Source organism: Lissotriton helveticus, chromosome 5_1 (assembly GCF_964261635.1).
Source record: "Lissotriton helveticus chromosome 5_1, aLisHel1.1, whole genome shotgun sequence".
In the NCBI taxonomy this organism is placed as follows: domain Eukaryota; kingdom Metazoa; phylum Chordata; class Amphibia; order Caudata; family Salamandridae; genus Lissotriton; species Lissotriton helveticus.
Genome location: NC_136065.1, coordinates 1,994,032,119 through 1,994,058,802, shown reverse-complemented (window position 1 = coordinate 1,994,058,802; position 26,684 = coordinate 1,994,032,119). Strand labels below are relative to the sequence as shown.

The 26,684-nt window shown below is 46.0% G+C and overlaps 1 protein-coding gene across 1 annotated transcript in view; it reads right to left on the bottom strand.

The window, feature by feature from the left end:
- Positions 1–26,684, bottom strand: part of LOC144753937 (E3 ubiquitin-protein ligase TRIM39-like) — a 251,227-nt gene that overhangs the window by 119,179 nt on the left and 105,364 nt on the right. The window contains exon 4 of the mRNA XM_078641466.1: positions 24,664–24,686. Coding sequence (XP_078497592.1) covers positions 24,664–24,686 — 23 coding nt within the window. The remainder of the gene's footprint in view (positions 1–24,663; positions 24,687–26,684) is intronic.

Here is a 26,684-nt window from a genome sequence, read left to right as displayed (position 1 = left end):
AACCAACACTGGTGCCATGATGACCTTAACCCTAGATATCGGTTCGCAGAACGGGGAGGATGGGTGGGGCGGTAAGGAATCTAATACTAACTACTGTTTCTTACAGATATATCGTTACCGAAGGTAAGTAACTTGTGCATCTGAAAGAAACAGGTTAGTATTAGATTCCTTACCTTAGAATAGATACCCCAGCAATACCAACCCCGGTGGTGAGTCTGCGAACCAATAATCACACCAGAAAGTCCTGGAGGACGGAACGGCCAAAGAAGCCATCCCTCCGGCTGTGCAGGCAGTAGTGTCTTGCGAACGTGTGCAGCGAGGCCCACGTAGCTGCCTGACAGATGTCCTGCAAGGGGACTCCCCGGCCCAGGGCAGTAGAAGCCGCCGTGGCCCGAGTGGAATGGGCCCTCAGCCCAACAGGAGGCTCCTACTTAGCCAAAGAGTACAATGCCTTGATGCACAACACGACCCACCGAGAGATGGTCTGTTTGTGCAACGCCCGTCCCTTCTTAGCGCCCACGTAACCAACAAAGAGTTGGTCATCCACCCGGAACTGGCGTGTGCGATCCAGATAGTATGAGAGCGCACGTTTTGGGTCCAGACGGTGGAGCCGCTCTTCCTCTTTAAAGGGATGCGGAGGCGGAAAGAAGGTGGGCAAGGTGATGGAGTGCCCGATGTGGAAGGCTGTGACTACCTTGGGAAGGAAAGAGGGTCTTGTCCGCAACACAACTTTGTCCGGATGGACAGAAAGGAAAGGAGGTTTAGAGGAAAGAGCCTGGAGCTCACTCACTTTCCTGGCAGAGGTGATGGCAACCAGGAAAGCAGTCTTAAAGACAGAGAGGACAATTATGGAGCGGCTCAAAAGGAGCGCACATCAGGTAAGTTAGAACCAGGTTCAAGTCCCACTGGGGCATCACGAAAGGAACAGGGGGGAACATATGAGTGATGCCCTTCAAGAACCTATTTACAATCGGGGACTTGAACAAAGAAGGGTGATCAGGTAGCCTTAAGAAGGTGGAAAGGGCAGAAAGGTAGCCCTTGATAGCGCCCAGAGCAGAGCCCTGCTGGGCAAGAGAAAGAAGGAAGAGGAGAACCTCAGAAAGGGGGGCAGAGAGTGGATCCACAGCCTTTGCTGTGCACCATGCCACAAATCTGTTCCACCAGCAGGCGTATACCGACTTTGTTTAGAGAAGCCTGGCTGCCAGAATCACATTACAAACTTCAGGAGGCAAGTCAAATGGCCTCACCTGCCGCCGCTCAATCTCCAAGCATGGAGGTGGAGACTGGACAGGTTCGGGTGGAGGACCGTCCCCTGCTGCTGCGACAGAAGGTCCTCCTGAAGAGGCAGACGAATCGGGGGATCGACAGACATGCTGAGTAGCTCGGTATACCAGTATCTTCGTGCGCAGTCCGGAGCCACAAGGATAACTTGGGCCCAGTCGCACCTGATCTTCTTCAGCACTCTGGGCAGAAGTGGTATAGGCGGAAAGGTGTACAACAGACCGCAGCTCCACTCGCGATGAAAATCGTCACCGAGCGAGTGCCGCCTTGGAAATTCCAACGCGCAGAACTGATGACATTGAGCGTTCTCTTCTGTGGCGAATAGAGCTAACCAAGACTCTCCCCACTGCTGAAAGAGGCCTTGCGCCATGTCCGAGTTCTGACGTCATTCGTGATCCATCATGCACCAACGGCTGAGTTTGTCCGCCCTGACGTTCGGGGAACCTGCCAGGTGTTGAACCACTAGGGTCACGCCCTGATATTCCAGCCACTGCCAGAGGTGCAGAGCCTCCTGGCATAGGGTCCACGACCCCACCCACCCTGTTTTTTGCTGCACCACATGGCGGTGGTGTTGTCCGTGAACACCTGCACTACACTCTCCCGGACAGAGGGGAGTAATGGCTTCAGTGCAAGCCGGATCGCCCGCAGCTCCAGAAGGTTGATGTGGAGCCGGGACTTCGCCGGAGACCAGAGGCCTCTGATCTCCCTCTCTCCCATGTGGCCCCCCCAGCCCTGGAGGGACGCGTCCGTCACAACCACGTGCTCCGGTTGGGGTAGGGAGAGGGATCTGCCGCTGACCCAATCGCGGTCCGTGAGGCACCATTGCAACTGTCTTGCAGTGCCCTCCGAGATCAAGATATGGTCGGACAAGTTGCCCTGATGCTGGGCCCACTTAAACTTCAGGTCCCACTGCAGAGCCCGCATCCGCCACCTGGCGTGATGCACCAGAAGGATGCAGGAGGCCATCAGCCCCAGAAGCCGCAGCGTCAACCTGACTGAGACACGGGATAACGGCTGAAAGATCGGAATCAGAGCCTGAATATCCCAAATACGCTGTTCGGGAGGATAAACCCGGATGAACCTGCTCTGTTGAAGAGGAGCTTCTGAGAGGGACACAGGTGTGACTTCTGCACATTGATGGAGAACCCCAGCAGGTGCAGGAGGTTGGCCATAGTCTGGAGGTGGCTGACGACTGTCTGGGGCGAGCCCGCCTTCAACAACCAGTCGTCGAGATAGGGGAAGACTGAAACCCCTAGCCTGCGCAGATGAGCTGCAACCACCGCCATCACTTTCATGAACACCCGTGGGGCGCTGGTAAGGCCGAAGGGGAGCACGGTAAACTGAAAGTGCTCGTGTCCTACCGTGAACCGCAGGTAGCGCCGGTGGGTCGGCAGGACGGGTATATGAAAATAAGTGTCCTGCAAGTCCAACGCTACCATCCAGTCTCTTGGGTCCAGGGTAGCCAAGACCTGAGTCAGTGTCAGCATCTTGAACTTTTCCTTCCGGAGGAAGCCGTTGACGTTTCCGCAGGTCCAAGATAGGTACCAGAAAGTAGTGGGAGTAACAACCACACCCTACTTCTGTCCCAGGAACGCGCTTGATGGCCCCCTTGGCCAAGAGGGCCGTAACTTCCTCTTTTAGAAGTTTCAAGTGATCCCCCGACATGCGGTGGTACTGCGGTGGCATGGCTGGAGGGGTCGCCTCGAAGGGGAGGGAGTAGCCCCTTCGGACGATTTGCAGCACCCACCTGTCCGATGTGACAGTGCACCAGTGGAGGTGGTGATGGCGAACCCTGCCCCCCATTGGCGTCACATGGGCCTGAAAGCACGGACTAGGAGGGTTTTGAGGCGGATGCTGCAGGGGCAGGTGTGGACTGGCCTCGCCGTTGTCCCCGACCGCCGCCACGGCGGTTTCCACGTCCGCCACCATGCTGGATGGTAGTCTGCGGCCTGTGGCTGGCCCGACGTGTTGGGGCGCCCCTTCCTTGGCCACGAAAGGAGCGAAAGGCAGCCGTTTGCTGGCGCGGGCCGAGAGGCCCAAGGACTTGGCCGTAGCCCTGGAGTCCTTAAAGCGCTCAAGCGTATGGTCTGCCTTGTCGCCAAAGAGGCGACGGCCATCAAACGGCATGTCCATAAGTGTATTTTGGACATCAGCCGAAAAGTTGGCGGACCTCAACCAGGCGTGGCGACGAATCGCAACCGTCGTTGCCATCACTCTGCCCAGTGAGTCTGTGATATCCAGCCCACACCGGATGGAATACCGTGCCGCATCTCGACCCTCCGCAAGGGCTTGGGTGAGTTTAGTCTGGACCCCCTCCGGACATTGTGGCAGCACGTCCGCGACCGTGTCCCACAGAGAGTGGGTGTAACGGCCCAAGAGGCACGCAGTGTCGACTGACCGCAACCCCAAACTCAGGGAGGAGAATACCTTCTTTCCATATTGCTCATACCTCTTGGATTCTCGATCGGGGGGAGCCGTCGGGAATGCGGTCTGGGAGTTAGAGGCCTGGATGACCAGGCTCTCGGGGGTGGGGTCGCCCGGAGCCGGGCGGTGGTGCCTGGCCACCTCTGACAAGGCCTCATTAAAAGGCAGCAGAGGCTCAGCCGAGCTTGCCTGCGGTTTAAGGACCTCAGTGAGGAGGTTATTCCTCACGGCCGCGACGGGGAGCTCAAGGCCCAAGGCCTTGGCAGCCCGCGTCAGCACCACGCTATAGGCAGCTCCCTCCTCCGTAGCCACGGTAGGAGGGGAGACAAAACCAGTGTCGGGCGAAGGGTGCAGACCACTGGCATCCCCTAGCTCACCTGTCCAGTGCTGAGAAGACTGGCACTTTCGTGCCAGAGGGTCCTCGGACCCCTCCCAATCCTCATCTCCACCCATCTCTTGATACTCAGGGTCAAAGGAAGGGGCCGGGTCATAAAAATAGAAATCTCCAAGCGGCGTCGGATACGAATCGAGGGTAGGACCAGGAACGACGTCGTCCTGGGACGGCGCCAGAGAAGACACCCTGGAGGCCGGCACCGGCGACGACCCGGATACGGATCCAGCGGGGCCCTGCGGCGTCCGGACCAAAGTAGCCGGGGCCGAAGCACCCAACGGCACCGGGGCCGAAGCACCCGGCCCGCGTGGGGACCCAGTCGGGCCGCTTGGCCCGAAGGCGCCGCGGAACCCAACGGAGGAGTGAGTGACCTCATGGCCGTGAGGAACGCCTCGATCTCCTCCGGCGTCGCGCTCTGCCCAGGGCCCGGCGGGTATGGAGCAGGCCGGGACGCCTGCGGCACCGACGGAGCCGCGGGGGCGGTGTCACCCGAACCCCCGGCGGCATCGTGCGAGCGTCGGGGGGAGTCGGAAAAGCGATGACCCCTCTTCGACTTCTTGTGCCTCTTACCTGAGGACTTCGAGCCCGAAGACTGGTGACGACTCCCGGAGCTATGATGACTCCGACCTCGCGACCGGTCCCTCGACCTCCTCGCAGGCCGGGACCTCGAGCGGCGAGGGGCCGACTGCCCGAGCTCGAGTCGCTTGCGGGACCGCTCCGGTCTAGCTTTGGACGTCAGGGCCCGGCAGTCAGAGCAGGACTTGTCGTCGTGGTCGGGGCCCAGACAGTGAAGGCACCGGCGATGGGGGTCAGTAATCAACATCAGTCGGTTACAGTCGATGCAGTGTTTGAACCCGGGCATCCCTACCGGCACCGTCGGAGTCGAGAGACTTCGAAAAATTATCAAAAAGGATCGAAAAAGTTAGTCAAAAATTGACTAAGGGTACCACTTTTTCCGGATCTGCGCTTGCTGGTGCGGAAAAAAGAAGAACTGACGTCAGCGCACGAGGGCGGCGTCTAAGTACTCCGGCGACGTCATCCCGGCGCCAACAACGCCGACGATGGACGCGGAGCCGCCGCCGACGCCTACCGACGCGCAAGGGTACTGCTACGCAAAAGTTTCCGGATCCAGTCTGGCGCCTGGGGATATTCTAAGGTAAGGAATCTAATACTAACCTGTTTCTTTCAGATGGGTATATTATGACGAAAGACCAGTATTGCCAGATTCATTGCTTTCTTACATGGCCAGGATGTACCATGGACATGCGCACATTGGGCGAGATGCCATGGTAAGAATGTTCAAGCGGTTCTGGTACAATCCCAAGTTTAGACAGAGTGCTCAAAGTCTGTGCCAAAGGTGTGTTATCTGTCAGAAAGAAAATCCAGGAAGGAAGACAGTTGTAAGTTAGGATGTGATTCGGAGAACAGGAGAACCTTTCACCCGACTACAAATCGATTTTCTTGAACTGCCACCAGGTAATGGACTAAAGTATGTCTTGGTCATATTTTGAATGTTCTGTGCTGCTTTACAAATTGAACTGAAATTGCATTGTGCCTACAGATCAGAGGCATCTGGTATTGTGGAACAAATTAATGGCACAATAAAGTCCAGATTAGGGAAGGTGTGTGCATCCACAACACTAAAATGGCCTGATGCTTTGCCCCTGGTATTGATGAGTCTCAGAAGTGTACCTGACATAAAGACGGGATTAAGTCCCCACAAGGTGCTGATGAGAAGAGCAATGAGACAAGCATACATACCTGCAAATAAATTGATTAACCCATCTGATGATGTTTTGCTGGACTATTGTAGCGGATAGGCTGACCTGGTACGTTCTGTGTCTCGCCATGTAGGAGGAGATGCCACACCGACTCAGCGGGATCAAGCACACGACCTGAATCCTGGAGAGTGGGTCCTAGTGAAGAAGCATGTGAGGAAGATGTGTCTAGAACCCCGTTGGAGAGGCCCTTACCAGATCATATTGGTGACGAGCACAGCAGTGAAGTGTTTTAGTTTGCCAAATTGGATCCATGCAAGCCATACCCGTCTGGTCCCAAGTCCATTCGAAAGACCTGAAGAGCAGCAACTGAGAAACAGAAATCTACAACCAGTAGCTGAAGTGTGTGAAGCTGAAGAGTCTGGAGTGACAGATTTTGATGAACATTTTGATAATGAATAGCCAGGCAAAAGTCGAGTGGAAGGGGCACCTGATACTGGGACAGAAGAGAATGCTGTTGATTCAGAAGAAAGTGAAGCTGCTATGGAACCAGGAGAAGGTGAAACAGCTGTTGAGACAGAAGAAGAAACAGCTGAGGTTCCAAAGATCATCCCAGAAGAAAAATTAGCTCTCAAAAGAATTAGAAGGAGAAATAGCTAGTAAGACAGAATCAAGCACTAAACCTACATAGACTGAAAACCAAGAAAGCCAAGAAAAATAGATAGAAATAAGACAAAGTAAGCGAAATGGTGAACAGAACACAGACAGCAATAAGATAGTGCAGGCAAAGAGACTTATAAAGGGAGATTGTTGGCCAAGTGGGGCAAGAAGATTAAAATACAGAATAGTAAGAAGAAGATTAAGAAGAAGACCAGAACGAAGAAACAAAATTTCAAGTCAGGCAGAACAGGCAGATTTAGTGGAAAACAAAAGAAGAAGATCAAAAAGAACAAGAATTCCCTGTAGGAAGTACAAGCCCGTGAATGGACCTACATGATCCTCGAAGAGTTTGAAAGTTTAGGCCTAAGTGAGGAACACGAGAGTAGTGATACTGAAAAGGAAGATGAGAATACATTAAGTCCTTAGTAAGACCTGTTAGAAATTGAGGTGGAGGAAATTTTGTCAGGTCAAGTCATCTGTGGACTCAGAAATAGCCAAGGAAGGTGAAGCCGAACATCATTAGGTGTATGATTACTCCACTAGATAGATAGATAGATAGATAGATAGATAGATAGATAGATAGATAGATAGATAGATAGATAGATAGATAGATAGATAGATAGATAGATAGATAGATAAAAGTTTTATTGGATTTCTCTTAGGCCCTAACACAGAATAATTGTTAGAAAGTTTCCAATTTTTATAGAATACCAAAATGGCAGGAAGCAAAGTGACTGGTCAACCAAAATCTAAACTAAAATGTAGATGTATTAAATGTTGCTTATGTATTGTCTTTCTACTAACATCCTTGTGGATCTTATTAATTGTTGTCATACCAATTTTTAATGTGAATAACAATGGAAATAACACTAATGAGGTCTCTAATGAAAGAATGAAAGATGAAAGATGTTGCTGAACAGATAACGAAAACTAATGAAAAGCAATCAGATAGAAGTATTTTCCATCATGATGAATCAAATAATTACTTTTCTTTGAATGTGTTTACTAAACTGTTGTATGAGTATACTTAAACCATGAATGTGAGCGATTGTTATGTTTGCATGAAATTACCATCATCGTTCTCTGAGGGTATAACCTACCATCATCTGTCTTTAACATATGCTATTTCATGTAGTGTACTTCGTAGTCTATTTTACATCAAAGGTAAGTTGGAGTATCAATATACAGATGTAGACTTAGTATCAATTATGCGAGAACTGAACAAATTAGAAAGTGGGAAACATGCAAGTTATATGGGTGAATTTTTCTATATTACTAAGCCATTAGTATGCGTACAATAATATTTCAACTATGCTGCAATGTCCCTGGACTGGTCACAGAAAGGAAAGTTATGTTTGTTGAGAGCAAAGACTAACTATAACAATTATTTTATTGGCACTAGTGAATATGAGCATACTTTCAAAATTCTTGGAGGTTGGGGATTAAAGGGTAGAACTGACCCTGTTTTTCCTGGGACATATTATGTGTGTGGTAGGAAAGCCTATTACAGGTTACCTGCTCACTGGTATGGGAGTTATTACTTTAGGATTGTTTTTACAAAGGTCTATCATATAGACCAAAGAGATCATAGTGTCAATGAAATAAAGTAAGGATTATCACGTAAAAGGAGAGCAAGTTTTTCTGAAATAATAGGTGACTTATTTTCTGCACTAATACCCTCATTTGGGATAGTCCTAAATTCACATAAAATTTGAAAACTTTCTACAGTAGTTGATCGGTTATCAACAGATTCTGCTGGTGGATTTTTAATGATTGATACCGAAATGGTGACAGTAAGATCAATGGTTTTACAAAATAGACTTGCCCTTGACAATATTTTGGCAAAGGAGGGTGGAGTCTGTAGAACGTTGAAAATACAAAACTGTTGTACCTATATCCCTGATGAAAGTAAAGGGATAGAAGGATATATTAGGAACATAACTAAGTTGCATAAAGATGTAACCCAACCGGAGGTTGACGGTGTTTGGGAGAAAGTTCGTAAGAGTATTACAGCTGTGAGAAACTGGTTTTCAATGTTTTGGAAAAGTCTTTTGGGAAAGATAGTAATGCCAGAACTTTCAATAGCAGTAATAGTTTGAATAATAATGATAGCGTATAAATGTTGTAAGAGCATAAAAGGAAGAACATTTTTATCAGATTAAAAAGAATAAAAAGAGAGGAATAAAAAAGAAAAAGAGTTGAAATAGAACTACAAGAGATAAATGAATAGTATTATGATACAATGAAAAGATTAAATGAGAGTGCCATGAAAGGAGAGAAAGATACTAAACTCTAGATAAAATGAAAGGTAGCACTCGGTATGGAGAGTATTTATGATGGCTTCAAAAGCCATCAGATGGGGAAATTGATGGAGCGAGGATTCAAAAAAAGAAAGAAACCCACTTGTATCGAGTAATCGAGTACCCATGTAATACATACTAATTTTAAGTAGAAATTAGAATTAACATGCAGCTACACACCACACATGGGGAATTTGCTTAGCGATAGGCATGGAATTAATCCTAACAATACGTAAATAACTAAGTCTGTAATAGTACTGTGTGTAGAACGTGTTATGATTGTATTGCATGGTATATTGCATGTATATGTATTAAAAAGACATGACATGTGTTGCTTTGTCATAATTATTAATGCCGCTTTTTGTTTATGCTATGATAGGATAACTGTTAACCTGGATTAGAGTTAAGGTGGGTGGTTAACAGTGAAGATTTCATTGCTACATTATTATAAATGTTTGCTTTCTGTTCTTTTAGTAAATGGACGAGTCTCCATTTTGGGTTAAGTTAGCCGAACTGTGATGGGTGAAACTTGCAGTGCGCATCAACTACGTGACTGTGTGGCTGAAAACGCTAAACAAGCTGAAAGGGCATGACACGGTGAAGGACATGACGCTTGACGAGCAGCCAACTCCAGTGAACTCCGTTTCAAAATTCACAAAATGATGAATGTATTAAAATGTGTCCTTAAGTCAATACTTTCACCTGGAATAGGGATGTATATTGGATATGTAGGAAACGAAAAGTCTGACAATGGGGTCAGTCAAAGAAGTATGACTTAATGATAGGGTGATCATCGGCCTTACTTTTTGACCAATTCTGTAGCTAGAAAGGTTTTTTTAGCAACTTTAGTGGGATGGAATCTGTATGGTAAGGGTATAAAGAATAGGTGATTTAAGGGCGGGGTTAGAAGCTAGGCCGGCAGACACGGCTGCTGCATTAGGCGTGAGGAGAGAAAGGGTGCGCTGCTGATTGTTGGGTTGCAGAGAGGTCTAGCCATTCCATTCCTATCCTTATCCTGATCTTAGAGTCTTTGATCCCTGACTCTTTGTCTGGGGGTCCACTGCCACTACCTAGGCCTGGGTGGTGTTTTTTCTCGCTCTCATTCTTTGGGTTGGTATCTTTGATATTTTTAAGTTATAATCCATGTTCTTTTGTCTCTTCATCTATCTTTCCCAAATCAAGATTTGATTTATGCACATGTCTAATGTCTCTTAAACTATCCCCTCATGCAACTTATTTTATCTTGAGATTGATAATTTGTTGACGGTTTAGAGTGTATTTTCTCTCATAAGGTAAATTTAAAGACTAATGCATTTTGAGTTAGATAAATTTAACAAATTGTAAACAATGAGTCTGTGTTTATTTTTGTCCGTTTATTATTTGAGTAACTGTTGCCTTCAATTTTTCAACTAATTGGTCCATCGACCAAGAAGATGGAAATTTGAACGAGAAGGTTTATTGTGTAGAATATGAACTGTCCAAAATTTCAACTATTGAATATGAAGTGGTAAGACATTTGTAAACTTGACACCAGCGCCACAGGGACTTGGGTGTATGTGCATGGACCAAAGTAAAAGAAATATTTGAGTGTTCGTCCCTGGTCAAATTATTGGGTCCACGCTGGATCAATATCATTGGACAAATCAGACCCAAACCAACCAAACAATCTTCACTCCTGTTTGAAAGAGATGGACCAGTGACTGGATGATAACATGTTAAAATTCAACGGAGATAAAACAGAATTTCTGGGTTGCTCCCCAGTGAAACTACAAAATCAACTCCCAGCAAAATGTTGGCCATGGCCGAAAAATTCGGATCTGAACACAGCACATTCAGTATGAATTTTGGTAGTCAAAAATGTTCCCCTTGCTCCCCTAGCTTTATATGGTGATTCAGGTGTTGGTTGCCAAGCTTGCACTAAACAAAGGAAGACAGAATTCTGCAACTGAGACACTGCAGAAACGTCACTGGTTGCCAGTAAAAGAAAGGTGCATCTTTAAGGCTTTATGCATACTGCATAGGGCAGTAAATTGCACGGGACCCAAAGCTCTACAGCAGAAAGTTGGACTCTATAGGCCTGCACAAACCTTAAGTTCATCCCATGCTGGCCTAGCATCTGTTTCTTCTTTTTAAAAAAAACACAACTTGGAGGCAGAACCTTCTAGGTCAAAGGTGCTCAACTATGGAATGACCTCCCACTCTTCCTAAGACCCAACACTGACCTGTTCAGTTTTAGGAATAATATAAAATCATTGAGCCAGATGTACGACCATGACAATTTGCGACTCGCAAATTGCCCTCGATAGCGAGTCGCAATTTGCAAGTTGCAAATTGCCATGTACAACAGTGTCTGAGACACTGTTTGCGTTTCCCAATGGGGTCGCAAATTGTGAGCTTCATCAATATTCATGAGGCACTCGCAATTTGCGACCCCATTGGGAATGGCTGGCACTCCCAGGGATGGTGGCCTGCTAGCCTCAGCAGACCTCCATGTGTGGGACTGCTTTTAAATAAAGCATTTTATTTTAATGCAGCCCTTATTTTCTAAAAGGAAAACTGGATGCATTTTAAAAAAATAATGAAACGTTTTCATTTCATTTTTTAAGGGCAGGTAGTGGTCCCTGGGACCACTGCCTGCCCCTAAAAAATATTGTCCCCTGCATTTGCAAAGGGGAAGGCGTCACCTGGGGTCTAATTTGCGAGTGCATTACAGCCCTCTTGAAGAGGGCGGTAAATTGTGAGTGTTTTGCGACCGTAATTGTGGTTGCAAATCATTCCTACATAGGGTATAGACTCTCGCTATTAGGAAGGGACGCCCTTGGCACGCCCCTTCCTAATAGTGACTCGCAATTCCTATGTAGAGAGTCGCTACAAAATTGTGACTCGCTAAATAGGAATTGTACATGGGCAAACCCGTTTGCGCATGAAATTTAGGGTCGTACATCTGGCTCTTTCCCTGGAAATAGAGGGTTATATTAGAGTGACACAGTGATAACTTTTAATAGTACCAGTGCCAAGATGCCCGCTGGATGATAGTTGCGCTCAACAAATGATTAATAAATAGAGAAGCTGACTGCCCTGAATTATAGGATATCAAGAGGAAAAGCTGGGGGCCTCAATTGTGGATGATGACGCAAGATGGGTAATAAATGTGTTGAAGAATAATATTGTCAGCGAACAGAATGAATTTGGGTTTCTTTCTATAAAAAATATGCTAATAGACTACTCCCCAGACTTGCTGCTCTGTTTAGCAGCTGTGCAGGAAAGGCGATAGCCCCTTTAATGGAGATGTGGTATATAAATAAATAATACCGGGACTATTTTTGAATTACATTAACAATAACAGATAGCTCAATAAATAAGAGGCAGGATCCGATGCGTCCGAGTCAGAAGGATTTATTCAGGCAAAAGGGAAGGGACTGGAACGGGACAGCCTGAAATAAAATAGGAAGGAAGGAAGGCAGCTGCACCATTTCATCGACAGTGCAGCGCATATATAGTACAACATTACATTACATTACATACAGTAGGCGTAACTTGTGACAAGCGTAAGATAAGAACACATGGGCGGAAGAAGAAGGCGTGCACAGGGCGTGCACTGAGACATGTGATGTGATACGTCATAGAAGTGTCATGAATGGGCGGAAACATGGAGGGGGCTACCTGAGAGCAGCTGGGACCTTTAACCTAGTGGTGCGCGCAAACGGGCAATGACGTGTTACTAGGGAGAACTGGGGGCTATGACTTCTGCACTAGAAGAGGAGACTAAAGTCTGCGGTGTCAGGACGACATGTACCTATAGCATATCTGGTATCTGGTGTTTTGGAGTACATGTTGATAGAATCTAAAAATTATCAGGGCAAAGGCTACTTGACACTAAGGCTGGTGCATGCATTTATTATACATGTATTGCGTGTGCTAGGAATCTTCTATGAATATTAATACAGTATTTCTCTTGCATGGAGACAGAAAGACTAGACCATAACTGAAGCTGTTGATGCGGTTCAGTAGCTTAGGAATGTGAAGACGAGAAGCTGGACTGATAACTAGAAGCATAACATACTCTTGGCAGACAGGCAGGCAGAGCCAGGCTGGGCACCGCGCTGCGCGGCAGGAAGTAAGTGAAGGGTCAGGGATGCAGGTGGGGGCTGCATCGCTCCTCGGAGTGGGTTCAGGAAACTGGAGCTTGAATCTGGTGTCCGGGCCCTTTTGAGGCCTAGAAATGGGGTCAATGCAGTGAATTAACGTGCACACTGTAAAACGTGGCAACATAGGCCTAATACTCGTTGCTTTCACGAGAACTGGATACTGGCATACTAGAGTTGGACACAACTATAATTGCGTCTTTAATCGATCACAGGGGGATACATGCATATCGATCATGCACATATAGCATAGGATGGGGAACACGTAGGCACATATGGCAAGGCAAAATTTACTTTTCCACATTCCCTCCTTGTGCCCTATGTTTCCATCAGGAAACATCAATATTCATGATACCATCTATCTGTTCATATAGCATCATTTGCTCGTCTCGAATTGTCTTGGAACGGGATTTAGGACTAGGAATACAAGAGGTAGCACACATGCCGCAAATCGCAGGGCCACATTGTAAACAAAGGCAACAACTGAATATGATCATTACTGCTATACCTAGGAATGACAATACTTTCCATCCCCAGGCAGATATGATACTCCAGAGCCAACCGGACCATGTCCAGGTGCCTGGATTCTGGTGTAACTGATGGGCAATTTTATGAAGTCTGGTTATAGCTGAATAAACAGACGGCGCGTTATTAGGAATGAAAATGCAGCAACTAGATCCGATGACTCTACAGGCTCCTCCTCTATCGGCCAGTATGACGTCAAGCACGAGACGATTTTGGAGCACAACAAAACGCATAGCAGATTGTTCTTCAGTTAAGTTACCTAGAGCGGAAGTAGTCTCATTCACTACTGCTTCAAGGGTTCTGGTTAACCTACGTATTAACTTACTATTCTGGACAGGACCTATAAAGAAAAAGAAACCTTTATTGAAGTCTTGATATTGTTCTAGAGCAGTTTCAGTTTGATCGACAATTGGGGACTCGGTCTCCCTTCTATGTCTAACGTGTACTAGATGTGTGTTTCTGTGATAATCGGATGGGGCTAGGAAAACTGGTGGCAGTAGGAAGGCAATGTAACAGGTTCCATCCCAATCGAGGGGCAGACGAACATATGCGGTCTGACCACAAACAAAATAAGAATGACGTGAGGCTTTGAAAATAGATTTCCCACTGTCACTATACTCGACCATAGTAGTACAATCACTATGTCCTACATGTGCGGAACCATTCTTTCTGACACATAATTCGCCTTTGACTGGTAGAACTGAAATAGCAGGCAAGTCTGGAGTAGTATCGGACTGGACATTCAAAACCATGAAGTTCGAGGAATAATTACCTAAATCATATACTTCATTTTCTAGATCTAACCCTGTTCTATGGGAAAGACCTTGCTTGTCTGGGAAACATGTTCGATTCAGAAGGGACATATCAGTCGAGGAAGACGTTAACGTGGACCATGCTCCACACGAACCATTATGTGAAAACGGATAAGGAAAGAGTGGCAGAACTCCCTTCGGTGTCTGGAAAGGGGGGAGTCGACCACACACCCAACAATTAGTGGCATTGCTGGTCTGGTGTGAATAGTGCAGCATTCGGATGAAAGTATTATTACGCATAGCAAGACGATAGGATAACTCGTGAGGAGGCAGATCACTAAATGTGTGCTCTACTGTAATATTAGAAAACATATGTACATGTGAAATAGGAAAACATAAATGCAAAGCATAACTTATGCATGTAACCATAAGACTCAGGAACAATAAAAAGAATAGAGTAACGATACATCTCTTAGAGTTTTGACTAACTCTCTCACTGTGTGGGTCTATCTCATACATGTCAGGAACCTGTCTAACCGTTTCACCCGAGAGGGACTTAGACAATTAAACTGGCTGACTTACTAGACCTCAACTTGGATTTATACTCCTGCTGCGGAGTTTTCTCTAACAGGGGAAGCTTAGATTCATTGTCTGGGCAGTCCTTGAGAACGGGGCAGTCCTTGAGAAAAGTTTTAGCTTTGAGTCCATGGAATTTCTTGACGTGGCTCGCGTGTAGCCACCCTTTTCGGTTTTCCACCTTCACCGCAGTCCGGGTGGTGAGTAGGACGAGACGGGGCTCCTTCCAGCGGGGCTCCAGCGGACTTGAACGATCAAAATTGCGGACCAGCACGAGATCCCCCGGAACGATCTCGTGTGGTTTCACGTCGGTGTTGTCTGGAAACGCAGCGGCAACCTGTGAACGACAAGATTGTAGTGCAGACATCAAGGAGGCAAGGTAATCTGTCAGCATATTACTGTCAACATCAGTTATGGTACGGGGTCTAGGTGTACCCCACATGTTAGGGGGACGACCAAACACTATCTCATAGGGAGATAGACCTGAACGGGAGTGAGCGACCATTCTCATATAAAAAAGGGCAACTGGCAGTGCTATTATCCAATCTACACCTTTCTCTGCACACACTTTGGCGATGCGGATTTTCAGGGTCTGGTTATGTCTCTCTACGAGACCGGCTGCTTCAGGATGGCGTACACAATGGAACTTCCACTGGTACCCTAACAGAAGGGAAACTTGTTTCATGAGCTCGGATGAGAATGGCTGGCCGTTATCTGAATACACGACCCTAGGTAATCCATAGCGGGGAAAATACTCACGAACCAACTGCCTGGCAGTGGTCGCAGCTGTGTAATCTGGAACTGGATATGCTTCTGTCCACCTGGACAAAGCGCATACAACTACGAGGACATACTTGAAACCTCAACATCGCTCCATCTGAATATAATCCATCTGGAGGACTTCAAAAGGGTGGTCAGGAGGATGGAATCCACCTTGTTCCACCGGGACACTTTTACCTGGATTGAACTGACAACATATCATGCAGGTACGTACTTTCTGTTTGGCGGCTGCTCGTAAATGCTTGTTGAACCAGAGGTTCTGAATGCTGTCTAACATGGCTTTTTCTCCTAGGTGTGCTGGACTATGTGCGGTGTTAATAATGACTTGAACCATAGAGTCGGGGAGAAACCATGTGGCTTTTCCCTTCGTCAACCATCCTTGATCTGTCTGGACCCCTCCTTGTTCGGACCATTTCTTGATTTCATCGGGAGTAGCATGTGACTGTATATCTAGTACATCTTGTGTAGGGTCCTTAACTGTCATACAAGTAGTCTGATCTGGAGTGTGTGTCTGTGTCGTGTTAACTGGAATGTCTGGAGTCTGAGCTGTAAGCTTGGCTGTTCGATCTGCTAGATCGTTACCCTGGGAAATGATATCAGTGACTTTCGTATGTGCCTTGCACTTCATGATGGCGATAGCTGTCGGTAAATGTATTGCATCTAACAGAGCTCGAATGAGGAGACCATGCTGAAACTTGGTTCCATGAGAAGTCATAAAACCTCTTTCCTGCCAGAGCACTCCAAAGTCGTGTACGACTCCGAATGCATAACGTGAATCTGTGTATATGTTAACTTTCAGGTTCTTGGCACGTATGCAGGCTTGGGTCAGAGCGACAAGCTCTGCTGCTTGGGCAGACAGGGTGTCTATACGATGTGTTTCTATAACTTCGGTTTCAGTAGTCACTGCATACGCGGCTACTAGTTCTCCTGTACTTGTTCTCATACATGAACCATCCACATAAAGTGTCAGGTCAGGATCTGGTAATGCAAAGTCTGTCAAGTCTTGTCTTGGCTTTGTCATGGTGTTAACAACTTCCACACAGTCATGTGTGGCAGGATTTGAAGTAACTGACGGTAACAATGTAGCTGGATTTAAAATGTTGCAGCGTCTGATTTCTATGTGTGGCTGAAACAATGTCAGTTCATAACCTGTTAAACGTGCAATTGTCAAGTGCTGAGTCTGTGTTCGGTTTAAAAGAACTTCCACGGAGTGTGGAACTTGTACTGTCAGGGAGTGTCCTAACACTATGGAATCACTTTGTCTGATAGCTAGAGCTGTGGCTGCAACTGACTTGAGGCACGCAGGCAGAGCTTGGGCCACTGGATCTAATGTGCTAGAAAAATAAGCACAGGGCTTGTATTGTCCTGCTTGATCTTGTGTAAGAACAGATAATGCAGTACCATCACGTTCTGTCACAAAAAGTGTAAAAGGCTTACTGTAGTTCGGTGTTGCTAGAACAGGTGCATTACATAAAGCTTTCTTTAACTCATTGAAAACAAGTGTATGTTCCTGGGTCCAAGGGAGGACAGTCGATACGGCTGCCTCCTGTGTCGTTAACTGTATCAGTGGCTTGGCTAGAAATGCATACTGAGGAATCCATTGTCTGCAGTAAGAAGTGAGGCAGATAAAAGCTCGTACCTCCTTCTGTGTCTTGGGCTGTGGAAGACGTGCTATTAACTGGATACGGTCAGGTGTCAACTGCCTACCCCTCTTGGACAGTAAGTGTCCTAAGTAGACCACTTGCTGGACACAGAATTGTAATTTGGAAGGGGACACCTTGTGCCCCATCTCGGCCAGAAAATACAGAACTGTAAGTGACGCACGCTCGCAGTCACGTTCAGAACGGGCTGTGATCAGTAGATCATCGACATACTGGAGCAGGGCAGTGTCAGTTGGCATGTGAATATTGTCTAGTTGTCTCTTAAGTGCTTGACTATAAATGCTAGGACTTTCTGTAAAACCTTGAGGTGCTCGTGTGAATTTATAGCTTCTTCCATTTAAACAGAATCCGAAAAGGAACTGGCTGTCTGGATGAATGGGGACACTGAAAAATGCGTTCTTGAGATCGATAACTGTAAAGAATGTGGCTTCAGAATCAATGGCTGTCAAGAGTGAAGAAATATCAGGGACTACTGGGTACTGGGGTATGATACACTTATTAAGTTCTCGAAGGTCAATCACTAATCGATAAACTGGAGGTGCGTTTGGATCAGTACGTTTCAGGACTGGAATGATAGGAGAATTACATACATTGGAGTCAGTTTCTACAACCACTCCTTGAACAATAATCTCGTCAATAATTTTGGATAAGGCTGCTACAGCCTCAGGTGGCAATCTGTACTGTCTGATTCGTGGTAAAACAACACCTTGCTTCAGGGTCACACGATGGGGTGTGATATGCATACAACCTACATCAGTTGGACCTTGCGCCCATAAATGCTGTGGTACATTCAATAATCTTGGATCAAAATCACGTAATACATAATGACCTTTAAAGTCACGGAGAAACAAACGGACCCCTTCTGGGGAGCAGCATATGACTGCTCCTAATTCTTTCAGTGTTTTAATTCCTAACAGATTTTCTGGGCACGATTTCGTTAGTAACAAGTCTGTAGTTCGGGACAATGGACCAACTTCTAGAGTAACTGGTTTCGATATTTCATTAACAATGGGCTTTCCTGAAAATCCAAGGGAAACATTTCTAGAGCCTGAGAGTGGAGCCCCTGGAACCTCGTCATGACTGATGGTAGTCCTACTTGCCCCTGTATCAATCAGAAACTTTCTGTCTTTCCCTAATACTTGACTATGTACATAGGGACCCTCTTGATCTACAGGAATCTCGATGAGAGGCAAGCCTACCTCCCTCTCTAGGCTGTTTCATGAATATGGCTGATAATCTGGATACTCGGACTGTGCGTACTGGTACATCTGCTGTGTAACGTGTTGTGTTGCAGCTATAGGCTGCGGTGCTGTAACTGACTGTTGTGCATTCTGTGGTGGCTGGGAAGTCTGTGAAACTTGTTCTTGTCTAGGCGGACGTGGTCTTTCTTTAGTCTTACCAGTAGCTATGTTGTGTTTCAGAACTGCACATTCGTTTATAAAATGACCTGGCTGTTTACAGTAATTGCATGTCCCTTTAACGGGAGCTGCAGGATGACTTGCTTGATTCGGACCCCTCTTCTGACTGTCTTGCGGAACAGACTGTGCAACTAATACTTTCATTTTCGTGTCTTTCATACGTCTCCTTTCGTGTTCCTGCTCTTCCCTGATTCTGTTCTGGTGGTACTGGAGCATCTGGAGCATCTGTGGAGGAGTATTAGCTTGCCAGGTACTTTCGACTTTCAGTACTCGATTCTTAACTTGTGGACTTGAATTCTCGACTAGTTTGGTAACAAAAAGATGGGGATACGACTCACTACTCGTTTTCAGACCACTATTAATAATAAAGCATTTCTCAAATCTAGAATAAAAATCACTAGTATCTTCGTCTTGTTTCTGTTTACAGGCTGAGATGGCATCCCAATCTTCCTTTTTCGTGGCTAGTAATCTTGGCAAAACTTGTATCAATAACTCGGGCAAAGCTTTAGCTTTATCCCCAAGACCGGTACCTGGTACTCGTGTATTATCTTCAGCTTCTAATGCTGTCCAATCTATCTTTTTCTCTCCCACCTCCCATTCTTTTTCCTTGAGTTTTTCATATATGCCCGCAGGCAATAGGACCTTTAGCATTTTAATGATATCAGGATACGTGTATTCTCCCATACGGAGCATGTCCTTTAATTCACGGTGAAACCCTGCTGGATCTTTATCATGACAGGGAATTAACTTTTTCATTTCCAAGAGTTCTATTTTTGTGATAGGGGTGTAAACAAATACTCGTTCTAGACCACCCCCCTCTTTCTTGACTGGATGCACTTCTCGTAACGGATTCTGTCTGTCTATGTAGAATGATTTACTTTCTGGGGGTGAGACGTGAACAAAATGTGGATTCAGAAACGTTCGGTATTTGTGGCGCTGTTCTAGAATGACACTAATTAAATCGGTACCTAGACCTTTCCATCTGTACTGGAGTAACTCGTTCAATATATCATGTAGCGGACCTGGATCAGAATGTTGTTCCTCATACAGTGTAATGAGGTGCTGAATCATATACATACCCACCAGACGTTGCTCGGCTGGGGGCAGTTTCAGAAACGTTTGTGCCACTATTTCGTCAGGAAAAGTGGTAGAATCACTAGTCCATCGGACTGCTGATCGGGCTAGTTCTTGTTCATGCATGGTACTAAGCTCGCTATACCCTATTCGTGATTTCAGAATGTGATCGGTAGCTTGGAATACTTGCTCAAGAGAACACTGTTCTGGTGCTGGAGGAGGAAAAGTGTTCTTGTAATCTAGACCTGAATGTCGGTCGGAAAGTCTAGTTCTACCTACATACGCTATTCTGTCGGGATTCTCGTTGTCTACCTCTTCAGTAGAAGAGTCATACTCTTTCTCGGTTGCTTGTTTTGCTTCTCGTTTCTCGTGTATACTTATGATTTCCCTACGAATTTTCTTGTACATACTCTCTATACAACCTTGTGTCTTGTGTTTTCCATCGGCTATATTGTCACTCCACCTAGTCAGGACTTTCAGTTCTTCTTGATCTTTTTCTGGATAATCTTGCTCTCTTACTAAACAGTTAATCAGGAACTTTAAAATCATGAGCTGAGTCTCGACTTTTCTTTGAACCATGGCTTCGTGAATACTTCCTGGATTCTCTCCTGTACGGATGAAATGATATATTCTGTCTAGATGCGCCTTCATATCGGGCAGGGTGATCAAAAAGCTGGCCACCCGTCTTAAACGTACTGAATATAAGACCATGTGGTCTTCGCCTGGAACTGGATCATATATACAGTCAGTAAGAAGTCGCTTGAGATCTGTGTATGTCGCCACTTTTGGCGTACGCTGTAACGCTAGCTCATGTAGCGTCAGACGTTTCGGTTGAGGCGGGGTACGAGGAGAACCTCCCCCCGCGGCTCCTAAACTAGAATCGTCGGTGAATACTGTACGGGCTGGTAGATTGACTGGCAAAACGGGTGCATGTACTGTGGGCTGGGCCGGGGGTGCTGTAACAGGTACTGTAACATTAACTGGACCCACGGGACCAGCGGCTGGAGGAGCAGGAATTACATTATTAACGGGAGCAGGCGGAACAGGATTTGCATATTCTGGGACTGTATCGTCCAAATAGGACGAAAGAAAAATATCAGCTGCGGTCGGTTTGTGACGTAGCTTAATCGGGACCAATGGCGGCGGGAAATTACAGGGTACTTCCGGGGTTGCTTTTGGCAAGCCCTCGGCAAGAAGAGGATACATACCTTTAATAAGGGCATTTCTCTGTCTGTCTGACTGTTCCGCTCTAACTCGTTCACCTTCTTCGATTAATTCCCTTTCTTGGGCTTTTTCTGAGGATTCCCTACTTAATTCTGTTTTTCTGAATTCTTTTTCGGTTCTTTTTTGAGATTCTTTGCGCCATAACTCGATGGCATCTTTCTGGGACTGTCTGGCTTTCTTTTTCCATAATGCTTCTTCTACTCGCATGATGCACTCGGCATCCCATGTACCTGATACGGGCCATCTATATTTCTCTTCTAGTTCCTTAGTATAGTCCGCCCATAAGTCTAGATATATTATGGCATCTAAACCATGCTTGTGATACATAAAATGTCCTGGACTGTCCCTGGGAGGGACAGGAACTGCTTCTTCGAGTAACCCTTTTCTGGTCTTTAACTGACGTAATTTCGAGAACAGAGGCATTTCGGTAGTACACTTGGAACACAATACACAATAATCACAGTAATAGAATAGCAAACAAAACACTCATACCACGACATAAAAATACATTAATAACAGTTCGAACAGAATTACTACCTGATACACTGAAAACAGAACACATGAATTTCTCGAGAACAAAACTTACTAGAATCACTGGATGCACTGCTAAAACAGTACAGAACATACCGGTCCCATAAAGAGACACGTCAGGACCCGTATCCACCTAGGTGAATACTTCGGACTGGATCTGCGTACCCAAACCCAACGGACCAGGAACAAACTAATGATCCTGTCTAGATACTTCCCCCGCGACGGTACTCACCGGGAAGCAGAAACTGGAAGGCCTCGGACTGGACTGGACTGCTACGACGTCGGACTACGAACTTCGGAAACTTCGGTTACAGGTGGGCCTCCGGATACTTCGGACCTTGCTCTCTCGGCTTGGGCTCTGGTCGGGACGAACCGCATTCCACACCGCTTCGTCTGGATGTCGGACCGCAGTCTCCGTCTCCTCCGTGGGCCTGAGGGAGACTTGAAGCAGAAATATCTGCACGTGCACGGTATTGTTCCGTCACGGCTGCAGAGGGTCAGGGGACCGGCGTTGCATCGCCAGCGCGTGAGGAAGGGGCTCGGCCCTATTCGGGCGCCATTATGTGGTATATAAATAAATAATACCGGGACTATTTTTGAATTACATTAACAATAACAGATAGCTCAATAAATAAGAGGCAGGATCCGATGTGTCCGAGTCAGAAGGATTTATTCAGGCAAAAGGGAAGGGACTGGAACGGGACAGCCTGAAATAAAATAGGAAGGAAGGAAGGCAGCTGCACCATTTCATCGACAGTGCAGCGCATATATAGTACAACATTACATTACATTACATACAGTAGGCGTAACTTGTGACAAGCGTAAGATAAGAACACATGGGCGGAAGAAGAAGGCGTGCACAGGGCGTGCACTGAGACATGTGATGTGATACGTCATAGAAGTGTCATGAATGGGCGGAAACATGGAGGGGGCTACCTGAGAGCAGCTGGGACCTTTAACCTAGTGGTGCGCGCAAACGGGCAATGACGTGTTACTAGGGAGAACTGGGGGCTATGACTTCTGCACTAGAAGAGGAGACTAAAGTCTGCGGTGTCAGGACGACATGTACCTATAGCATATCTGGTATCTGGTGTTTTGGAGTACATGTTGATAGAATCTAAAAATTATCAGGGCAAAGGCTACTTGACACTAAGGCTGGTGCATGCATTTATTATACATGTATTGCGTGTGCTAGGAATCTTCTATGAATATTAATACAGTATTTCTCTTGCATGGAGACAGAAAGACTAGACCATAACTGAAGCTGTTGATGCGGTTCAGTAGCTTAGGAATGTGAAGACGAGAAGCTGGACTGATAACTAGAAGCATAACATACTCTTGGCAGACAGGCAGGCAGAGCCAGGCTGGGCACCGCGCTGCGCGGCAGGAAGTAAGTGAAGTGTCAGGGATGCAGGTGGGGGCTGCATCGCTCCTCGGAGTGGGTTCAGGAAACTGGAGCTTGAATCTGGTGTCCGGGCCCTTTTGAGGCCTAGAAATGGGGACAATGCAGTGAATTAACGTGCACACTGTAAAACGTGGCAACATAGGCCTAATACTCGTTGCTTTCACGAGAACTGGATACTGGCATACTAGAGTTGGACACAACTATAATTGCGTCTTTAATCGATCACAGGGGGATACATGCATATCGATCATGCACATATAGCATAGGATGGGGAACACGTAGGCACATATGGCAAGGCAAAATTTACTTTTCCACAGAGAGGGTAACAATTAAGGTCTTGCATAAGCCGTGCAGTGATTAAAAACAACTATGCTCCTCTTAGGATTATTGCTCTCCTTAATATAGATGCTAAGCTGAATACAAAGGCACTGGCAATGAAATTGGAGTAAACCCTCAATAAATTGATACACCTTGATCAAAGCAGATTTCTGGATGGGAGACATACTCACAACAGCATACGTAGGATTGTCCATCTGGGCAAAAAAAACAAGAAGAAAGTGCTGGCAATACTACATGCCTTGGATGTGGAAAACGTCTTTAACCGTGTGGACTGGACCTTTCTGCAAGGAGTGATGTTTTGGATGGTCCTTGGATCTAACTATTTAAAGATGGTGTCAAAAACTACAAACAACCCTTAGTGTGGTCTGTCACAACCTATATATTTGTGGAGTGTTTCCTGAGGGCTACCCCCTGTCTTCATTACTCTGCACAATGAATAAAGACAAGACATTTGCTCGTTATAGAAGGGCTCACGTTTGGAAAACATAACATTAGTATTATGGTATATGCGGACTATATTTTTCTTACTCTGGTCTCCTCGGAGAAATCCTTACCAGTGGTCATAGCGAACAATGAAACAGTACAAGGATAGAAGATAGACCTGGAGAAGTCAGGACTATTAAATTTGCCCCTGGGATATGAATCAACACATAACTTAAAAAGACAATTCTGAGTAAATGGGCAGAATGGCATATTACATATTTTGGTGTCTTAATTACCCCACTATGAGACCTATTAAAAACTACCTACCTACATCTGTCTACTTCAATTAAGCAGGACATGACTAGGTGGGCACAACTATATATTTCTGGCTGGCACAAATAAATGTCATAAAAATAAATTTTATGCTGAGATTCCTATGCCTTTTGGAGGCTTTGCCCATCCGAGTTGAAGGTGTGTTCCTAGAACAAATATAGAAACAACTTACAATTTTCATATGGAACAAAACCAGGGCTAGGATTCTTACCAGATTATTGCAACATGCCAGGCCCAAAAGAGGTATGACACATACTCACACATGTACTTTGAGGCCACAAAAATCCAAGCGATAACAGAATGGTTGAAGGGGGGAATCAGACAGACTTTGAATACACTTGGATCATGCTGGTAGGCAGCTGGCTGTAGAAATCACATAGACCACCTAAGGTATTCTTAAATACTCCAGTGGTCACGACACTGAACGTATGGTATTAGGGGGCAACACATAAGGGGCTGGCAACATTCCCCTCTCTCTCATATGTTTAATCTTTTTTTAAATATCTGTGATAAAACAAGTACCTCTCATGGAAAAAGATTTAGAAAAACTATGCTGTTAGCACCTAGTTTGAAGATGGTGATCTATCAAAAAACTCACCAAAAAGACACAAACACACAAGTAAGACTGCAGTGTGAAATAAGTAATTGTTATGGTTCCACGATTTTTTGTATCTTGTGAGCTATTAATGGAAAATAAACATACCTTCTCAGTGTGCTCTTCACATCCTGTGGAGAGAAGCACAAGCAGATCAACATAGAACGAGCGGAGTTTATGTTCACAACAAAATTTATAGTTTAAAAACACCACTCACAAGTTTACACATACAAACAGATTCACTAATGCACACATTTTTATAACCAAACTTCATAGGTAAAGCGCTAGGCACAGATTTACTTGATTAAAATATGAATGTGTTCAATGTATATAATGATATGTTAGGGTCCCATGAGGGAAAATACATTCATAGTGGGAGCAGTAGGGTATACAAACGTTTACATTAGTCATTATGAAACACAGGTCTGTTGTGGTACTCTTAATGTATATAAACCGATATCACTTCTGTAATCTGGGTCAAAGAACACAAGGCACGCTGACACATGGGGCAACAATCACCAGGCCACACAACAGACAACAAATTTAAATGTAATATAGCAATAAGAGTCTCAGGAATAAGACATAGGGGCCGATTAGGATGGAGGATTTTCCGCCTCCTCCGGGCCGGCGGAAGCCACCTCCGGCCCGGAGGAGGCAGAAAATCCTCTGCGGAGTCACCAAAGACCCACCGCCGCATTACGATGGCTGGTGGGTCTTGGTTTCTGTCCGCCGCTTTTCCGCCGCGGTCGGATTACAACCGCGGCGGAAAAGCTCTCATTTGGCTGGCAGTGTCTATCAGACACCGCCAGCCAAATTAGGATGCATTTGTAAACATGCTTTTCCGCTGCCGTTTTTCCGCCGTGGAAAAGCATGTGTACTTTTGATTTTGGGGGCCCGTTGCGGGCCCCCAGGGTGTAGGCAGGTGGGGGGTGCACATGGGGGGTACCTATGGTACCCCCCAGTATTTACATGCACAAAGCGGCAGGCACCGCGCGGTGCCTGCCGCTTTGTGCATGTAAATGTTAAACCTGCACTTTTAACATTGCGGCGGGTGCTGCTTCAAGCAGCACCCGCCGCAATGTTAAATATCCAGGATGTGACCGCCAGGGTGGCGGTCACATCCTAATTTGCACGGAGGGACCGCCGCAGCCCATGCGGACGGTCCCTCCACCTCTGGGATGGCGGACGGACGCAAGTCCGTCCGCCATCCTAATCGGCCCCATAGTTTGGCATTCTTAAACACAGACATCTGGTAGGGGAAGAACACAATCTCTGTGAGGAGGGAATCTTTTGTTTGTATCGCAGATCCTGGCCTCTTGAAAAAAAAATACATCTTCAGTTAATGTAGAAAATATGTACACATGCACTGGCTTGAATGAATTAACTCCTTTACTTGTGAATCTGTGCCAGGAAAGGGTTCAATATTAAGGCCACTGGACACAAGCGGCCAGACAGTATTGACTGCCTGCTCTCTCTGTTCTAGGTCTCTGGCTGTTCTCGGTAATATTCAAGATATAGATGCTTGTCCCACATCCCTTCTGCATGAAGTATGCACCAACACAAACTGCTGCTTGTTTGTGCCCTTCGGTCTGATAGGTGTTGATGTTGAAGGCCTCCTAGCTCTCTGTCACCACTGAGCCGGACTCACAAGAGTTGCATTAGGTGTTCATCTGCTCCAGGACATAGAAATGTATTCTCGTCTTTCTTCTTTCTTGAATGGCTTTTTGTGGACCAACCTCTTTTGAATCAGGCACTCTCAATCCTGGGAGTACCTCGGCCCACCTTAGAAGGATCCGTTTTTGCCAGATGTGATGCACCAGGAATCCTAGAATTCATAAAATCACTCGGTCAGGCTCAGGCTGCCTATTGATGGTTATCCATTCCCATTCCATGGTTAATACACTTGGAGTGCATTATATCTGGTTTTTTCATTTTTTGAAATTACAGTTTCATAAAGTCTCTATTATTTTCTGTGAGAAAATAAACATCGACCCTGTATTAAACTACACACTTGGCGACCTTCTAACCTCAGGGGTTACAGCTAAATGTCAAATCATCATGACAAAATCCATGTTAAAGGTTGCATGTATAGGATCGAGAAGTCCAAACAAACATCTGACCACAAGGTA